The 18,565-nt window shown below is 53.6% G+C and overlaps 2 protein-coding genes across 3 annotated transcripts; both read right to left on the reverse strand.

Moving 5' to 3' along the window:
* Positions 1 to 6,926: 6,926 nt before the first annotated feature.
* On the reverse strand, positions 6,927 to 13,416 carry S100A16 (S100 calcium binding protein A16). Its single transcript, XM_081112864.1, has 3 exons — positions 13,221 to 13,416; positions 7,860 to 8,035; positions 6,927 to 7,634 (listed from the first exon to the last, which is right to left on the reverse strand). Exons 2-3 carry the CDS (start codon positions 8,010 to 8,012, stop codon positions 7,476 to 7,478), a joined length of 312 nt encoding a protein of 103 aa, XP_080968990.1. The 5' UTR covers positions 8,013 to 8,035; positions 13,221 to 13,416; the 3' UTR covers positions 6,927 to 7,475.
* Positions 13,417 to 14,593: 1,177 nt separating this feature from the next.
* Positions 14,594 to 16,832, reverse strand: S100A14 (S100 calcium binding protein A14). 2 transcript variants are annotated; one of them, XM_081112886.1, is made up of 4 exons: positions 16,701 to 16,832; positions 16,200 to 16,311; positions 15,593 to 15,739; positions 14,625 to 15,386 (listed from the first exon to the last, which is right to left on the reverse strand). In XM_081112886.1, the coding sequence occupies exons 2-4, from the start codon at positions 16,227 to 16,229 to the stop codon at positions 15,249 to 15,251; spliced, it is 315 nt and encodes a 104-aa protein (XP_080969012.1). In that variant the 5' UTR covers positions 16,230 to 16,311; positions 16,701 to 16,832; the 3' UTR covers positions 14,625 to 15,248. The 2 variants fall into 2 exon arrangements, with proteins under 2 accessions (XP_080969011.1, XP_080969012.1); XM_081112885.1 differs by lacking the exon at positions 16,701 to 16,832 and having other exon boundaries at positions 14,594 to 15,386; positions 16,200 to 16,507.
* Between the last annotated feature and the right edge of the window lie 1,733 nt (positions 16,833 to 18,565).

Raw genomic sequence — 18,565 nt, forward strand, 5'->3', positions numbered from 1 at the left:
ACCTGAACAGCCGTAGGCTATTCCCCAAACTGACAATGCCTCTGTACCCTCTGAAACCTTACCCTTTGAAGTGTATTATCTCCACCTTGCCTTAGGACAAATTGTGTTAATAAAAGCAAGGGTCCTAGACAAGGAGACAGTCTCCAGTTCCTTTAGCTGAAGGTCCTCTGACCCCCCAATCCCTTTCAAAATTATATCTCGTCTCCGGACTCTTTATTAATCTCTGAATTCCTATGTCATCTGAGCACAGCCCCTTTTCCAGATTCCTGAACCCTTCTTGATGCTGGGACATGAACCCCGGCATAAATGGACTCCCGAAGTGGGGCAAGAGCGACAACAATATCCATTATCCATTTAAATATATTCATATTTTCCCGGTCGGCCGGATTGGCTCAGTAATTGAGAGCTGACCTATGAACCAGGGTTTGATTCCTGGTCAGGGCACATGATCAGGTTATGGACTCTATCCCCAGGGCGGGGCGTACAGGAGGCAGCCAATCAATGATGCGTTCTCATCATCTCTCTCTCTCTCTCTCTCTCTCCCTTCATCTCTGAAATCAACAAAAAAATATATTTAAGTGTTATGGGTTCAATCAGCGAGATAGACCACCGACTTAGAATTTAAATTTAGGAGCCTTTATTAAGCTGGCCAGCTGACTACAGGGCGTACCGCCCCCTCTGGAAGCCTTGCAGCTTGTAGTGCAGACCAAGGGTCCCGCAAGGCTTTTATTTGGGAGAACTACAAAGCATTAACTGGCAGGGTAAAAGTTCAGTAGGAAAACAGGGTCACACCTGGCTGGAGCATATCATAACCCTTTGTTTTTCTAAGACAATCTAGTAATTTTTCTCTGCCACGGTCCCTGACCCTAACACAATCAGTAACCTTTCCATGCCTCAGTCCCTCCCTCCAGCACATTCCCTACTGGTCTTATGCCCGAATCAAATCTTTGATTCAGCGCCCTCCTCGACGATATGAAATTGAGGAGGCATTTGGCAATGTAGGGGCCAAATAGTAGCCCGAGGAGGAGCAGAACGACTGGTCCTGCCAAGGAGGAGAGCAGGGTAGTTGTTGAGCCACCGGGGAAGAGTCCAGCATTAGATGGTGAAGAATTGGCCAGGGTCTCGGCCACTGACATAGAGTCTTAGTCCCCATGTCTTTTCCCTCCCCTTTGGTCAGTCCACCAGGGGAGAGGCATGAGGAGGGCGGGGTTACAATTTCTAGTTCCTCTTTCCTGTGACTTTGATGGCGGTTGGAGTGCTCAGCACCACCTGGTAGGGTCCATCCCATCTAGGTTCCAGGCTGCCAGGTTCATGGCGCTTCACCCAGACGAGATCACCGGGAAAGAAGGCAGGCTGTGTTGGACTGGTTCTCGGTGCGTCCTCCTCCCCTACGGCTCTCACCACCCGTTGTGCCGACGTGGCGCTGCTCTGCAAAGCCTGTAAGGACTTAAGCAAATTTTGGGTAGACAGCCGGGCAATTTCTTCCTCCCTTAGGCGGGGAAGAAGAGGTGGTGGCCTGCCAAACATAATTTCAAAGGGGGTGAGTCCTTTTATGTATGGGGTGCACCTAGCTCTGAGGAGGGAAAAAGGAAGGAGACTTAACCCAGTTTTCGCCAGTCTCTAATTTTAACTTAGTTAATGTTTCCTTTAAGGTCCGATTCATCCTCTCTACCTGTCCAGAACTCTGTGGTCTATAGACACAATGCAATTTCCAAGTAACCCTCAGGGCCTTAACTATGGATTGTGTAACTTTGGCGATAAACGCTGGGTTATTGTCTGACCCCATGTATAGTGGCAGGCCAAACCGGGGGACAATTTCAGTGAGGAGTTTCCTAACTACTACCTGTGCTGTCTCTGCCTTGGTTGGGTATGCCTCAGGCCAGCCAGTGAAGGTATCAATGAAAACCAGCAGGTACTTATACCCTCTTGTCCTCCTGGTATCTCGGTGAAGTCCACTTCCCAGTGTTCTCCGGGGTTCTGACCTCGGAATCGCTGCCCCAGCGCGGCCACAACAGGGGGCCCTTGGTTCACCCGGGCACACACTTGGCACCTTCGAGCCAAGTCTTGGGATATTTTCTGGAGCCCTGGGATGTAAAATTCTCTTCCCAGTAGTTCTGATAGCTTCGTTCCCCCCAGGTGGGTACTCTGGTGGGTCTGGGAAGCGATGGTCCGCCCCGGGGCTTCTGGCACTATAGGCCTCCTGTCCAGCAGAATTAGCCATCCAGCCTCTCCTTCCTGGACCCTTAGTTTCTCAGCTAGCCTCTGCTCCTCTGGCAGATGAGTAGGCTTCTCTGGGAGCCTTTGTGCTGGCAGGGCTATGAGCACTTCTAGGGGCCCTACTAGTCTTTTAGCCACTTCCTTCGCCCCTATATGGCTGCCAGGAGGTTGAGTATCTCAGGAGCATTTTTCCTTTTCTTCTGATGTCAGGAGACCTCTTTAAGGTGGCTCCCATGTCCTCTGTAAGTGCAGTGTGAGGAGATATATCCCTGCATTCCCTGGGTAGGTCTGGCAGGGCGATTGCAGGGGCGCTCACCAGGGCTTCTTTCTAATCCTGGCAGATTGTAGATTTCCCCTGGCTCCTCATCATGTCACTACTGCCGCCCCCGCATACCGAGTACCTTCCTCTATGAAGCCGCTCCTGTCCGTGTAGAGGGTCTCATCCGGATTCTGCAGGGGCTGGTCCACAAGGTCCTCGCGGAGGGAAGTGAGGGTAGTCAGTGTCTCCTCGAAGTCATGAAAACGGGCCTCTGCCTCTTCGTCAGGGAGGAGTGTGGCAGGGTTCAAGGCAGCTGTTTTCAGGAAGCTGAAATGTTCACTCCTTTTTCCTTTCCCCACTAGAGGGCCTGAGTGAGTGCTATGAGTTCTACAAGGAAGTCCACCTTTTCTGTCAGGGTTATCCTGGCCTCTTGGGGGCCAGCTGAGCCCTGACAACCCTGATCCACCTCCTCCACCAGCACAGGAGGGAGTCGGTTCCCCCGCACGTTCAGGGCACTCGCTATTCCAATGTCCTTCCTTTTTACAAAATGCACACTGATTTTTCCCAAGCCAAGTCAGACTCCTTTTCTCCCGCAAGGCTTTTCTTTGCCCTTCTTGTCTCTCTGGCCCCTTGGGCCTTTTTCCTCGCTTATGGCCAGGAGGACCTTTGCCATCCGGGTGTTTAAACCTGCTGTCGGGTCCTCCCGATTGTTAAAAACCTTCTGGGCCACCTCAACCAACTCAGAGATTGATTTCCCCTTAAAGCCCTCTAACTTCTATAAATTTTTTTTAATATCTTGGGCCGACTGGGAAACAAATGCAACATTGACAGCCCTCCGATTTTCCGGGGCATCAGGGTTAGGCCCCTGGACTGTCTCTGTCACTTTAGAGAGGTTTGTGGGTCTCCGAGCAGCAGCTCGGATGCCCCCTAATAAAGTCTGGCGATACCGATTGATCGAGAGCCTCCTTTCCCCTGTTCACTATAGGGGTTCCAGTCGGATCACCTGGAGGGAAACACAGCCTCTAATCTGTCTTGGTCAGATGTAGGCTGTCTATCCAGACCCAGAACAAGTTTCCTCCCTTTCTCTCTCTCTCTCTCTCTCTCTCTCTCTCTCTCTCTCTCTCTCCATACGGTGTCCCTTGCCTAGTGTGAGGAGAGGAGAATGGAGCCGGGTCCTGGACTGGTGTTTCCGGACAAAAGGAAACCGGCTGTAGAGGAGGCAGGGGTTCTGGATCAGGGTCTTTAGCCACCGTGGGACCGGTGGGTGGAGGAGCATACGGGGGAGGCCTGACCCTGGGGAGTGCCTCCTCACTTGGACCTTGGAGAACAGGGGGAGTTTTGCCCTTATGGGCCGAAGCCAAGAGGACTGTCTGTCTCTGTCCCAATTTCTTTTCCTTATTCTGACAACTCCTTAACTATCTTGGTTTTTCAGTCAAAATATCAACCCACACTTGAATATAGGGAATTTGGTCGGGATGACCCAGCCGGCCATAGACAACATGGTGAACCTGATAAGCAGTGGTTAAATCATAAGTCCCTACGTCCAGCCATCCCACCTTGAAAGTGGGCCACTCCCGTTCACAGAATTTCTGCAAATCAAGAGCATTAACATTATAACCTTTAAATCTACCCCAGAAATTTAATTTAATACAGTAAATTTACAACCTACGTAAGAGCAACTGATAGACAGAAATCTTTATTAGCTAAGTGGACTGGTTCCCCTTTAATAGTGAGCAAAAGACTCTGAGAAAAATAATTCTCGCAGCTGCAAGAGACTTTTGCAGACCATCACGGGTCCAGCCCAAACGTTCAGCCAAGCGTATCAACAGAAAAGCAGAATAAATCAAAGTAGCTTTCACTTCACACAGACCAGTTAATGAGCAGCCAAGGCAGACAAACACCCGTACTTACACTCTCTTAGTAGACTAGCCCAGGCTGGAGCTGTATCCAGTCCCTCTTCTCGGTAGTAAATTGGCTAGTCCCACACAAACAAACAGCTGTTTACTCATAATTCCTCAATCGAATCACTTTTTTTTTCTTTCAATATGCAATTGAGAACAGTGGGTTTACTTTGTCCCAACCCCATGATGATTGGTGGCGAGAGACAGACAAGGAAGGGGTTGACCTGTTTTCACAGATCCTCATGCAGATGCCCACCTGGCCACGTCCCTTGGGAGCTTAGATTGGTCTTAGCAAAGGTGCACCCGTATAAACCCCGGGCCCGGTCACCTCCACGTGGGGGTGAGTCACCGTTATGCCATATGATGAATCATGGAACCGCAGGTTGGGGCCCACTCGGACTCCGTAACCAAAGTTGTGGAGCCACACAAAGGAGAGGAGAGGGCAGGCCCCCTCCCTCCACACTCACACACTTTCACCAGACATTCACTCAGAGCTTAAACAATCCACCCAATTCCTAACTAATTCCCAATTCCTGAGGGAGCTCTATAGTTTCCCAGTAGGTGATCAAGCTCCCCTTCCACTCACTTGGAGTGGGCCTGACTGATAGGGGGTCGATGAAGATGACTGACCCTAATCCATTTTGACAAAGACAAAGACAACAAAGAAAAAAGACAAAACAAACCAGACAAATACTACCTAAGGTTGCCCGGAACCTGCAGCTCACTCCTTGAAGTCCTGAAAATTTTTCAAAAAACATTGCAACAGGGTGCACACGGAAGCAGACAACTTTTTGACAACAAACACCAAGACAAACAAACACCAGACAGACAAACCCAGTGCAGCCTAAAGACGCACGAACCAGGGACCCCAGCCACCGTCGTGGCCGAGGGTCAGGACCAGGAGTACTGCTGCGGCCAGCCCTCCGAATTGGTCCTTCCGTGGGACGTCCCAATTCCAGATTAACAACTGGTCTTCCTTACCTCTCTCGAGAATCCAGGTGGCTCGGTTTCCGAATCAAAAGTTTTGGGTGGAGTCTCCTCCACTTCCCTGGGACCCAGGACAGAGACTGGAGGCCTCCTTGGTAGTCATTCCCCATAGGTGTGGGGTATCTCACTGCGTGCCCAGCAATAAATGGGGGAGAGCCTCCTGCCTTAAATAGGGGGTCCCTCTCACCCCTGCCGGGGATCTCGCTGGGGCCTCCAAATGTTATGGGTTCACTCAGCGAGATAGACCACCAACTCAGAATTTAAATTTAGGAGCCTTTATTAAGCTGGCCAGCTGACTAAAGCGCGTCCCTCCCCCTCTGGGAGCCTTGCAGCTTATAGTGCAGACCAAGGGTCCCACAAGGCTTTTATTTGGGAGAACTACAAAGCATTAACTGGCAGGGTAAAAGTTCAGTAGGAAAACAGGGTCACACCTGGCTGGAGCATATCATAACACTTTGTTTCTTAAGACAATTAGTAATCTTTCCACGTCATGGTCCCTCCCCTAGCACATTCAGTAATCTTTCCATGCCGCAGTCCCTCCCCCTAGCACATTATCACTATGAGATTTGAGGAATGGCCCCTCATAGTCCCAGATTGCAATAAATGTGACTCTTTAATTAAACTTCTTGAGGCGTCCTTCTGTGATTCACGGAAGGTGAATGTACATGGGAGTACATTACAGCACAGCACCCATGGGGATGTAGGACCTCTACTTCTTTCTAAGGTTCCTGTTAGGTTAGGTGGCTCAGGAGGCAGCATAGGAAATAGAGTCCAGTGAATCAGAAAAAGAAGAGGAAAAGGTTTATTTCTGTGTCCCTGGGAGACCCACGTACCCCCAAAGACAGGGCACGTGGATTCACGCCAGTGGGGGGGGGGGGGGTGCGTTTTTTTATACTGCGGTTTGATGAAGGGCGGGGACATGAGCTGAGGTATTCAGCTGAGGAAGTTTCAGCTGCAGGGGGTCAGTAAGGTATTCAGGAAGGAGTCAGTATCTTTGTGGGGGTCATGGAGAAGCCAGTATCTGTGTCTGGCATGCTGATCTGTTAGAAATGCCAGGGAGAGTCCATTATCTTGTCACATGTCTGCATGTATCTGATCCTGGGCTCTCTCCGACCTAACAGTTCCAAAGAGTGGAAAGGTGTTTGGTGGTGTGTGTGTGTGTGCGTGTGTGTTTTGTTTTTTGTTGTGTTTTGTTTAGGGGCGGGGGGGGGGGGAGTTGTTTTTGTTTTTTTCTTAATCCTCGCCCAAGGATGTTTTTTCCATTGATTTTCAGAGAGTGGAAAAGAGAGGGGAAAGGAAGAAAGGAGGGAGGAGGGAAAGAGAAGAAAGGAGGGGGGAGAGGGAGAAAGGGGGGAGGATGGAGAAAGGGAGAGAGAGAGAGAGAGAGAGAGAGAGAGAGAGAGAGAATGTTCATGAGAGAGAGAGATATATCAATTGGTTGTCTCCTGCACACGCCCTGACCAAAGCCAGGGATGGCACCTGCAACCCAGGTATGTGCCTTTGACCAGGAATCACTGGCCAGGATGTGGAAAGGTTTTAATGAGCATCACAAAGGGACTGGGTGAGGGGAAAACAAATTTCAAATCCAGCCTTTATTGCCATGCTTCAAGGGCTGAGGAGGAGGGAAAAGGCTCAACCCTGCTTATCTCTTTCCAGACCCAGAGGCAGCTAGCTGGAGGGCAGTCCCTGAAAGTCTTTCCCCAGCCCAGGGGCTGAGGGAAAGGGGAGATGTCTCTGGTGCTTATGCCAGGAGCAGGAAGACCTGGAGCAGCGAGCTGACCTCCAGAGGTCAAGAGAGACTCAGAATTAGGCAGGAACATCAGATGTTGGCAGGGCAGATGGACTGAGGAAACTCTCGGGTTCCCCAAACAGCACTGAGGGCCTGGATGCCCCGCGTCTGCTGGCTCCAGGGACTGAGACCCTGAGGTAGGCACCCCCAAACTGAGATATGCTCACAAAGAGGCCCTGACATCACCCCCTCCCCCTGTTCAGCATGATCAACAGAAGGTCTGGAGGGAGAAGTGAGGGCAGGGCCTGGGTGGGCAGGAGGCTGGGAAGAGCATGAGGGGCCGGGCATTGGGGCAGTGCCATGAGGGGACGGTGGGGGGTCTTTAGCTGCTGCTCTGCTGCTCCTGCTCGCGGATGAGGTTGGCGATGGGTCTGGTGATGCCTCCTATCAAGGTCCAGTACTCGTCAAAGCTGATGCGTCCATCGTGGTTGGCGTCTAGGTTCTGGATGAGCTTGTCAGCAGCTTTTCGGTTCCCTGTGTCCTGGGGAGGAACCTGGGTCAGCTATGCTGAGAGTGGCAGTCACACAGAGCCCCCTAGGCAGAGGCCCTGGATCTGGCTCAGGCCTGGGTACCCCAAGAGGACAGAGGCCTGGGCAGGGTCAAGACCCTGGTTTGTGGGGTAACTCTGAAAGAACAGGGGCTGCACTGGGGAGGGACAGGGCTTCGGGGGATGGGGAGAGGCAGGGCCCTTGCGTGGGGGCCTTACCGTCAGCATGTGGTTGAGTTCGTGCTGAAGCATCTTTCGGAAGCTGCTCTTGCTGATCTTGTTCTTGACCAGGCTGTGCTTAGACACGTATTTGTAGAAGTTTTCCACCAGAACTACAACCGCCTTCTCCAGCTCTGTGTAGCAGTCCGCCATCACTGCCTCACTCCTCGAGGGGCCTGGGCACCACGAGAATCACAGATGAGAAGAGCCCCAGACAGGCCACTCTTCTTCCCCCACACGCACCCTGGGCCCTGGGTCCTCTAAGCTGACAGGTCCTCCAGGAGGAGGCAGGAAAAAGGAGGGGGGGGGGGGTAGCCCTGGAATGAGTACTATGTGGCTCTTCTAATCCAGGTGTTCCCCAGCTCAACTGCCTTAACAGGTTCTCCCGGCCCTTCCCCAGCCCCAGGCACTGGGCTTGTCAGAGTCCCAGTGAGAGCAAGAGGCTCCCGTGGGAAGAGAGTAAGTGCCCATCCCTCCACCATCTGCACACCTGTCTCACCCAGGCCCTCTGCCCTGGGGGCAAACACAGCTAGGAGCAGCTAGGATGAGCCAAGATGGCTGGGACAGGAGCCATAGTCCCCTACCAAGACACCAAGATAGGCTGAGACCCCAGCCCCAGGCAACAAAGCAGAGGCAAGGACCTAGGCCCTCCGCAATCCATCCGGCCAGGGGCCAGAAAAGGGAGTCCAGACTCTCAGGCCATGGCCGCTGCTGGGAAAGGACAATGTCCGGATTCATTGAGTCAGACATTCTGCAGACTCCCAGCCACACCCCGCTAGCCTAGCCTCCCTCAGACCCACCCCAAAATATGCAACAGGCCCCAAGGACCCTTCACCCGATTACCTAAAGAGGAGCCAGGCCGGGTCTGCCCCAGCTGGAGACAGCTGCCCCCAGCCAGCCAGCCAGAGGCCACACAGTCACCTCCTCACCCGGGACAAAAGACACTCACATTCCCAGTGTATACAGCTCTCTGAATAACAGGATATGGGACAGGCGGATCTAGTCTGAGTCGCCGCCCATGCCCAGTGCCCCCCCTAGTGAACCCGGGCAATGAGCCTCCACTCACGCCCCCAAGCCCAGGAAGGAGCTGCAGCCACCCTGCCCATCAGATCCTGGTGAGGGAAGGGCCTGGGCATCCACAGTTCAAGTCCTTGTCCCTCCCACCTGCTCTCGAAGGCCGTCTTCCTCTGTGCCCACTGCCCTGCCCTCACTGCCTACTTAAAGCCTACTGGAACTGCCCCTCCCACGGGAAGCCTGCCCTGCCCCCTGCCCTCCATGCCCTCCATGCCCTCCTCCCCTGGCTCCCATAGACTCTCAGTTGGCATTGGCAGGGGCTCACTAACTGGTACGGCTGCAGCCTTTTCCTGGGTCTTATAATCTCCCCAGACACCAGACATTCCTGGAAGCAAGGAGTGTGTTTCTGACACACAGCCATTGTGTATTCTGAACCACACAGAAGGACGAGGCTTTGGGGCCCTTTTTTTAAAAAATCCTGGATAGACAACCTCACTGTTTTAATATATATATATATATATATATATATATATATATATATATATATATATCCCTTAGAGAGAGAGGAAGGGCAAGGGAGAGAGAGAAACATTGATGTGAGAGCCAGACATCTATCCGCAGCCTCACATCTTACCCTCCACCCCTCCCCGCACCCCCTCCACCCCCCAAGGAGGGATCAAGCCTGAAAGACCGGGCGTGTGCCCTGACCTGAAATCGAACCAGCAACCTTTCCATGCATGGGACTACGCCCAACCAACTGAACCACACCAGCCAGGGCTTAAAGCTTTTTTAATCTCTGCATCTCTTCTAGCCTGTATTGCTCAGCCCAGTGCTTTGTTCAAGGAAGATGTTCCATAAATGCCCTGCTTCCTTCCAGCCCTGAAACCAGGTGTGCAAAGGCCCCTGACCACTCTTCTAATGTCTGTTGGTTTCTGTTGTTGTTGTTTGCAAAGCTTTTTTGGGAGGTAGAATGAGACTGGACCAGGATGCAGGAAGGAAGGAAAGTTGAGAGAGAGAGAGAGAGAGAGAGAGAGAGAGAGAGAGAGAGAGAGAGAGAGAGGTGTCAGGCTGGGGCATCTCTGACCAGGAATCCTTCTCTTATCTGCCCTGGTCTGTGACCGAAAGGATGAAGTGTGGAAGCAGCACGGCAGGAATCCTGTTTCAGCAAGGATCGTGCCAAGTGTACTCCCCACCAAGGTTTGCGAGTGGCAAGAGAGTTCAGAGAGTGCCCCACCCTTAACCATCCCAGACCTTGTTCTCTAAGTGAGGAATTTTGTGGAAAATAAGAAGAGGAAATGGAAAGAAATCCAGTTTAGGGGGTAGCATGTCTTGCCCCTTCCCCCAAAGCCTGCCCATCCCTCCCACCACCTGTCTTCTTAGAGTCTTGTTTCTCTGACCAGAGGAACCTCCTGGCCTTCGTTGATACCACACCTCAGTCCCTACTGAGTCTCTGGCAGCCAAGTAGGCAGGACCCAGGTGAGCACCTGGGTGACAGTCAGCCACCTGCTGTCAGGTGTGCGATCACCCCAGAGAGCTTTAGCAGCTCCGGGTTTCAGTCCCCAGACCTCCCAATAGTCTGCCCATCACTCATCCACACCTTCTCCTTCTTTTAAATCAAATGGACATCTCTGGAGATACATCTGGATAAGTGCCTTTCTGAAGGAAGAATGCCAGAGTGGGGTAGTCAGGCGTCTCCACCCTCTTCCGCCCTTCCTCCTCCCCTAGGGGCTGGGAGACAGGCTCTGCCACTACACCCATGTCATAGACACCTGCTCCTCCCTGCCTGCCCCATCCCCCCACCAAGGAGGCAGCATGGTCCCAGGCACAGGATGGAGGCAGTGAGGGCAGGCCACATGTTGTTCCATCAGAAGGTAGGTCCTGCATTGACTTTGCTACAGGTAGATCCTGGCCTAAGCATTCGGGGGAGGTAGACATGTCCATTAGAACCTTCCCAAAAAGTGGGAATGGGGAGGCCACTGGTTCTCCAAAGGACCCCTCACCTGGGACCCTCAACCCTCCCCCAATGTTCTCATTGTCTTTTCCTTGAGGGATTCATTATTGAGCAACCAAGAAGCCCCTAACCCCACCCCCACTCACCTCAGCCCAGCTTGATGACTTCTCCAAAAGCGCAAATTGCCCAGACACCATGCCCTGGGACTCAGCCACTCCAGCCCCACCCTTCCACCCACAGGTTCTGGGCCCCACCCCTCCAGGTGCCTCCTAACCATCCCCCATCTCTTCAAGTCTCCAATCCCCTTCAATCTGGAGCCCTGAACATCCATCCACCATACTCTTCAAAATTCACCTCCCCCTCCCAGCTTCTGCACACACTTCTTGAGTTTTAAATTGTTTCCAAATGTCCTGTGTTAGAGTAAGCCGAGAGACAGATAGGAGCTGGGAGAGGTCGGGAGAGGCAGCTGGGGCCTGGAGAAAGCAAGTGTGAGACACGACAACCTGAAAATAGACAATGGAGATACCAGGCCCTTCTGTGAGCAGGAAAGATTCAGAGCCCTCCAAGATAGGGCCTAACTCTAAGCGATGGCATAACTCCTAGACGAAGGAGCCTCATAGCTTACAGATGCTTTTTTTTTTTTTTTTTGAGACATGAGGGAGGGAATGACTTGCTCCTTGCCTAGGATCATGCCAGCCTAGAGGTATAAATCCTCTACACTCCCCAATACTGGTATTTGGGCTCAGCCAGCTGAGCTGCCCACTTAGGGCACTTGGTTTGGTTTCATCCCATTCAGGTCCTACCTGAGTGTATTTCTTTCCTACAAATAAATCCTCGCCTGCTTTTGCTGCCATGAAGTTGTCTCTTGTTTGGATCCATTCCTACAAGCAAGGTAAGAACTGAAGGCACAGAGTACTTATCTCTGGCCAGAGGCGCCCTTGACCACCGCTGACGCTGGACTCTGTCTCTCCTGGTCACCATCCTCCCTAGAGCCTAGCCCACTCCCCAGCCTAAATTTGGCATGATCTGTGTCCCTCCCTCTACCTCAAATGTGCTCACTCTTCTATTCACCGTTCATTTGCTTGTTCACTCATTGGCTCATTTATTCATTTATTGACTCATTCATTCATGCATTTCCTTGATTCCCGTCAATATGCAGGGAAGGTGCAATCTGAAGTAGGCTGGTGATGCTTGACTCGATTTGCAAGACTCTTTCTAACTGATCTCTTCAGCCTCCATGGCCCCACTCTCTGCTCTGCCTTCTCCCGGTCTTTTCCCAATTCCAGAGGCTACTCTCTCACACAAGTGTCCCTGCCTCGCCCTTCCCCACCCTCACAGGACTCACTGCATCTAATTCGCACACATGGGTACACAGCGTGAGGCACTCTGCCATTCCTGCCCCCCTCTACTTGGGTAACCTATCTGCCTTCCGCCCACTTGTGATTTTAGAGAATGTAGCTGGGAGGAGAAGCCTGCTCCTCTAAATTCTTTTCTGGACAAGTAAGCTGGAGGAGTTTGGTGTGGACACACACACACACACACACACACACACACACTCCTCTGCTCCTAGTCTCACCAATACCCAGAGGGCTCTTTACTCTTGGATAGGGAAAGGCTGCGCCTGCTCATCCGCACCTCCAGTGCCCCCTCCCCCAGAACCCCTGCCCTCACCCCCACCCGGACAGGGCTGGGCAGGGGAATGCTCCCACGGCCGCAGGTGGCTCCACCAAACAAAGCCAGTCAAGCCAGAACCTGCCTCGGTCCTGAGGTGGAGAAGCTGCCCAGACTCCTGGCCCCTATCCCAGAGCTCCCCGGCGCCCCCGGGATCTCACCCAGGTTCCTCAGGTCCCGTCTGCCCTCCCTGGGAACGGCTCTGAGAGCACAATGGGGCCTGCGTCCGGGGACCTTCCTGAGTCCCAAGGTGGAGAGAAGCCACCTCTCCCCCCCTCCTCAGGCTCCCAGACTCCCTGGGCCCTCCCTGGACCCCATTACCTCTCCCAGGACACTGCTCCCAGAGGCCAGGGAGGCCTGTAGCGAGGGTCCGACCTTCCCCAAGCCCCAGCTGCACGCATTTGCCCCGTTTTGTTAGGAAAGGATCGGAGCAGCCGCGGGCAAAGCTCCCAAACACCCTTCCCGGTGGCCCCGCCGCTGGAGAGGAGCCCAGGCAGCTCCTGGCTGGGGAGGGGGTCTCGCCACCCCACCCGCTCCTCTGACAGCCACTCCAGTCCCTAATCTTACCAGAATTCTCCATTTGCAAACCAGCCTTTTGGGAAAGTGAATTAACGAAACCTCCCGGCCCAGTCTCTGGCAGGGCCCTCCCTCCTCAGGCCCCTTTACAGCCCCTTCTCCGGGCCTCAAACGCCGCCGATCGCCCAGGACGGGCCTGGCGTGCTCACCTGCCTCCTCGGTTCAACTCCTCTCCAGCGAGGCTCTGGGGCCTGGGCTCTGGCACCGCCAAGCAGCAACCCTCACTCAGCCCAGCCAGGACTCCTCCCCACCACACTCCCCAATGGGTCCCACTCCCTCCTTCCCTGCCTGGCGGAGCTGGCTCAGTGGGGAGGTAGTGACTGAGCTCCCTCTTGTCTTGGCCCTGGGGTTGGGCCCTCGTTAAAGGGATACACACCTTTTTTAACACCCCTCCACCCCACCCCAGCAGGAGGGGTGGAAGCTGGCATTCTGTCAACCCCACCCTCCTAGCCCCGCAGGGCCTGACAGAGCCTACCAGGTGGAGAAAAAAAGGGAAGGACTGTCACCTGCCCTTCTCACCTAGGTCACTGGAGCTCAGGGTCAGGGGCCCCAAGCAGACATGTGCGGGTTGCACTCCAGGCCAGCTTGGCTGGCCTCAGAAACGGCCTTGCCCTTGGGATCTCAGGAGTAATGCCGGCTTGTGTGCACAAGTCAGAAGGCAGGCACCAGGGACCGGACTCCGGCCCCCTGAGCTACCACCTCCAGGCCAGCCCACCAGGAGCTCTCCTGCCCCTCATCCCTGGGACTGCTTTTGTGCAGATGTTTCCTCTGGAAATACCCTCTAGCCCAGCCTTGGGCAAACTACAGCCCGTTTGAAAAAAAAGACCGTACCCTTCTATGTAATGATGTTTACTTTGAATTTATATTAGTTCACACAAACACTCCATCCATGCTTTTGTTCTGGCCCTCCGGTCCAGTTTAAGAACCCATTGTGGCCCTCGAGTCAAAAAGTTTGCCTACCCCTGCTCTAGCCCTTCCCCAAGGAACCCAAGGAACCTGGCCAGTTCCACATCCCCGTGAGGAGGCAGCAGCTGAAAAGAGGGGGGACCCATTCACCAACTCTGGCAGTTCACCGGGCACTCACTGTGCCAGGCTCTCTGATAAGTGCTTTACATGAGGCCTCACATTATCCTAACAATCCTCTGAGGGAAGCACTGTTAATATCCCCATTTTACAGATGAGGAAACTGACCCTGAGACTCACACGGAGGCCACCAGCCCCACATTTGCCTTGCTCCTCACCCAGGCTCCATCCGGCACACCTGGGTTCATGTCCTCTCCTGTCCGAGTGCCAGGCCCTGGCAAAGAGGAGCTCGGCACTCACAGAGGACCAGGTCTCCCACCTTTGGGGCCTGGCACTGTCCTCAACCCAAATCCATGGGATAAAGTGGGTCCCTATTCACTTCTACTGACAACCACTGCAGCCACACCTGGAACATGCTACCCGATGACTCTGCCACTCACCCCAACCACCTCGCACCCATCGGCCCATGGACCTGGGAAGAAGGTATGCAGACACAAGACATCTTTCACTTTTTCCATTTTATTTTTATTAATCAAGATATACAAAACAGCCATCATTCTTTAAATGCCCAACCACCCAGCTGGTTCTCGCTCCCCAAGGTCACACCCTTCTTAGCCTGCTCCCCCTCCCCACTGCTCTCCCACTTCCCCTGCCCTCTTCCAAGGACAGTCTTGGGAGGAGGCTGGGGCAGAGCTGGAGGCAGGAAGGTAAAGCATTGGGCAGACAGCTTGTTTGGGTTGGGGAAGAGAGTAGGAGGGGTAGGTTCTTAGAGACCTTTTTTAATTCCAAATATCCAGCCCTATTCCCAGTCCCTTTCAAATCATTTCCCAAAGTCCAGCTCCTCTCTGCCCAGTACCCACTACCAAATGGCATGGCCCTTAACCATCCTGACCCCTCCACACCATCCCTGGCCCCAGCCCGCCCCCTGAGCCTCCCTCTGGTGGGGATTCCTGGACCCATTCTCTCCACAGAGCGAGGGATGAAGTGCAGAGACCCCAGGAGGGGCCGCTATGAAGCTAAACCTTGCAGAGGTGAGGCAGGCGCAGGCTGGGGAACAGTGTGGTGACGGTAAAAAGAGGAGTTTTATTTCCAGGCCCACAGTCTCTAAGGTCCCCTTTCCCCAGCATCCCCCCAAGAATCCCAGGGGAAGGTTCTCAGCTCCCCCGGACAGGCTTCTCCAGCTTCACGCTCTTGGCTGCTTCTCCAATCAGCTCCCAGAAACTTCCAAACTCCAGTTTAGAGTTGTTACAGCTGCCCAGGTTGGCGATTCTATCTTCCAGCCCACAGTTGTTCTGAGGAGAGGAAAGACAACAGCTCAGCAAGCAAGCACCTTCCAATCGTCCCACCCCACCCTGCCCAGGGGCCGAAGCAAGACTTGAGCCTCCCCAGCACTGGCTCGGGGCTGCTAGTGCCAGGGGCTGTGGCTGGGTGGTGGGGTCTTGGAGCATTTGCTTGGGAAGTCAGTGTCCTGCCTGGTGTGGGGTCACCCCCTCAGTACCTGCATAAGGTGAGGCAGCTGCTGGGTCACTAGGTTCTGTAGCTCGGAGGGTGTCAGCGTCTCCTTCCCACCCTCCACCGAGTACTGGTGGAAGTTCTTGATGAGGGTCTCAATGGCCCTCTCCACGTCACTGAATTCCTGGGCATCCTGCGGGTAAGGGACATCACCCACATCAGGGAGACTCCACCCCACCCTATGACACCCTGCTTTCCCCTGGAACCTAGCCAGGCCAACAGGGCAGAAGACTCTGGAAGGCACACAGGCTCCCGCCCACTCCAGAGCCCAACATCTAGCCCTCCTCACCCCCACTGTCCTCTGCCCTGAGCCACAGGTTGGACAAGGCTTCCTCCCACCACCCACAGCCCCCCCTCCCCTCCCCAGGCAAGGCAGGTCTCAGCACGTGGCCCAGGCACCCTCTTCCTGGGAGGCCTCCTACTGCATCACCCTGCGTGGGCACCAGAAAGGAGGTTCAGGTCTCAGAGCCAGGGTCTGGAGGGTAGATCACGGCCAAGACGAGAGGGCAGAGGTCAGTGGGGGAACACAGACCCTCAGGGTAAAGGAGAGGAGTGTGGGAACAGAAAGACAGGCCAGGAATGAATGGACTCACCTCGGCATTGGCTGACCGACACTGTCCCATGGTGCCTGGTGTGCTTGGTCCTTTGGTTGAGAGTTGTGTAGTCTACAGCCTGCCCCGGAGAAGCCGATGGCTCATGATCTACCTAGAAGTGAGGGGAAATCCCAGCGTTCCTTTTTCAACTACCCCCTTTGGCTCCACCCCAGATACTCTGGCCTCATCTAAGGGGTCAGGGTCAGCTCCACACAAAGCCCCGTCCCCACCCAGGCTGCAGGCCAACTCCCAGGCCAACCCATTTAGAGAGAATCCCTTGGACCTCATCTTAGCTTTACTTCTTCCTCTTCCTCCAAACACCCACTTCTGTTCCAGACACACATACCAGCCTCCAGGGCCTCCCCCCGCCCCCCCCACCCTCCCACTCTCCCACCCCCTACCCCCGCGCCCCTTTCCCTGGCAGATTAGAGTAGAATAGTCTAAGCATGCCCTCTGGACAGGGGCAGCCCATTTTGGGTGAAAAGCTCTGGATCTCCTTACCTGCTGACACCTCTGAGGCAGGACAGGATGAGCCAGCTAATCTGAGCTCAGCTCTTATACCTGGGGGAAGGGAGGGGAGACAGGGGGAAGGGAAGCGAGGCAGGGGGCTGGGCCTCATCCCTAAGCCACCCCGGCAATTGCAGCTGCCAGGGCTATGAGCCAGCTGTGTGGGCTCCACCCTCCATTGGCCAGAGCTCCAGAGCCCGCCCCATCTCTGCCAGGAAGAGAGAGTCACAGAGGGCTGGGTCTGCTTGCCCCTGGCCCCAGACCAGGAGGCAGGGTCCCGGGAAAAGATAGGGGAAGAGAGGCAGGGAAAGGAGAGGGGGAGGGCTTGGAAGCACTATAGGGTCGTGCTTGGGAGGAAAGACCTGGAGGAGTTGTAGGGCAGGGAAGTGAAGGGGCCCTGAGCTAATAACCAGAAGTAGAGGCTGATGAAAGCAGGGTTTGCGGCCCAGAGGGAACGAGAGACACGTGGGTTGAGAGGTCTTCAGGGACCTCTCTGTACTTTGATGTCACACACACACACACACACACACACACACACACACACATGCACCAGGGCCAGTTTGGATCCTGCCCAGATCCCAGACACCGGCTTCCTCAGTCCCGGTAGCAGAGGGATGAAGGAGGCCTGGGTCAGGAAGAAAGGAGCCAGAGAGGGGCAGCTGTCCTGCCTTCCCTCTACCAGCATGCACATGTGCAAGGCCCGAATGAGTTACCTGGCAGCTAATGACCTCTCCAAACTGGTTGGGCTGCCTTCTCCTCCCTCCCTCATGCCTTTCCTACCTCAGTGGCTCCTTAGCAACCACACACACATACACACACACACACACACACACACACACAATCCAGTACCGAGGATGCATCCCAGGGAGCAGATCCAGGGACTCAGCCCAACCCCAAAGGCTCTCCTCACCTGATGGAGAAGGGCAGGGGGTCAGGGCAAGGGTGGGGCCCAGAGTCAAAGCTCCTGGACTCCTTTCCTAAATTCTGAGATCAGAGCATACCTCCTGTAAATAATAATAATAATAATAATAATAATAATAATAATAATAATAATATAAATGGAACCACTTTAACATGGAGTCCAGGGTGCCTGGCCGGTGTAGCTCAAAGAGTCCCATGCCCCAGGAGGTCGCTGGTTCGTTTCTGGGTCAGGACACATGTCGAATTTCCAGCTCCATACCCAGTAGGAGGTGTGCAGGAGGCAGCGGATAGATGTTTCTGTCTCTCCCTCTCCCTTCCTCTCTCTGCAATCTGTAAAAACTTTTTTTTAAATAGAGTCCAGGGTGCCATTCCAGAGGAACTGCCTTGTTTATCTCACTCTTCAAACCTTTTAAAACTGGGCAAAATGACCTTTGGACTGGGCCTAGCAGCACTGTATCCCAAACTGTTTGCAAAGGTAACAAGAAAGAAAATAGAAAATTGAACACATTCCTTAGAATTAGCATCCCTATGTTAGCTTACTGCACCTATAGAAATTCCTTCCTTAGCTTATTAACTCCACTAAAAATTCCTTGGGGGAGGGGAACAGAGTGGGCTAGAAGGGGTCAATGGGGGTAAAGGGGGTAAATATATGTAATGCTTTCAACAAAAAAGATTAAAAATAAATTTCCTTCATCAATCAAGCCACGTAGTTCAGTTGGTTAGAGCATGTTCCTAATACACCACATTGTGGGTTCAATCCCCTTCAGGGCACATACAAGAATCAACCAATGACTGAATAGATAAATGGAACAACAAATCAATGTTTCTCTCTCCCTTCCTCTCTCCCTCAAATCAACAAAAATAAGTAAATAAATAAATCCTTCCTTCTCTCCACCTGTAATTATTCCCCTTTCCTTTCTCATAAATCCCCCTCACCT

Source organism: Myotis nattereri (genome assembly GCF_964212035.1).
Source record: "Myotis nattereri genome assembly, chromosome: 18".
NCBI lineage: Eukaryota > Metazoa > Chordata > Mammalia > Chiroptera > Vespertilionidae > Myotis > Myotis nattereri.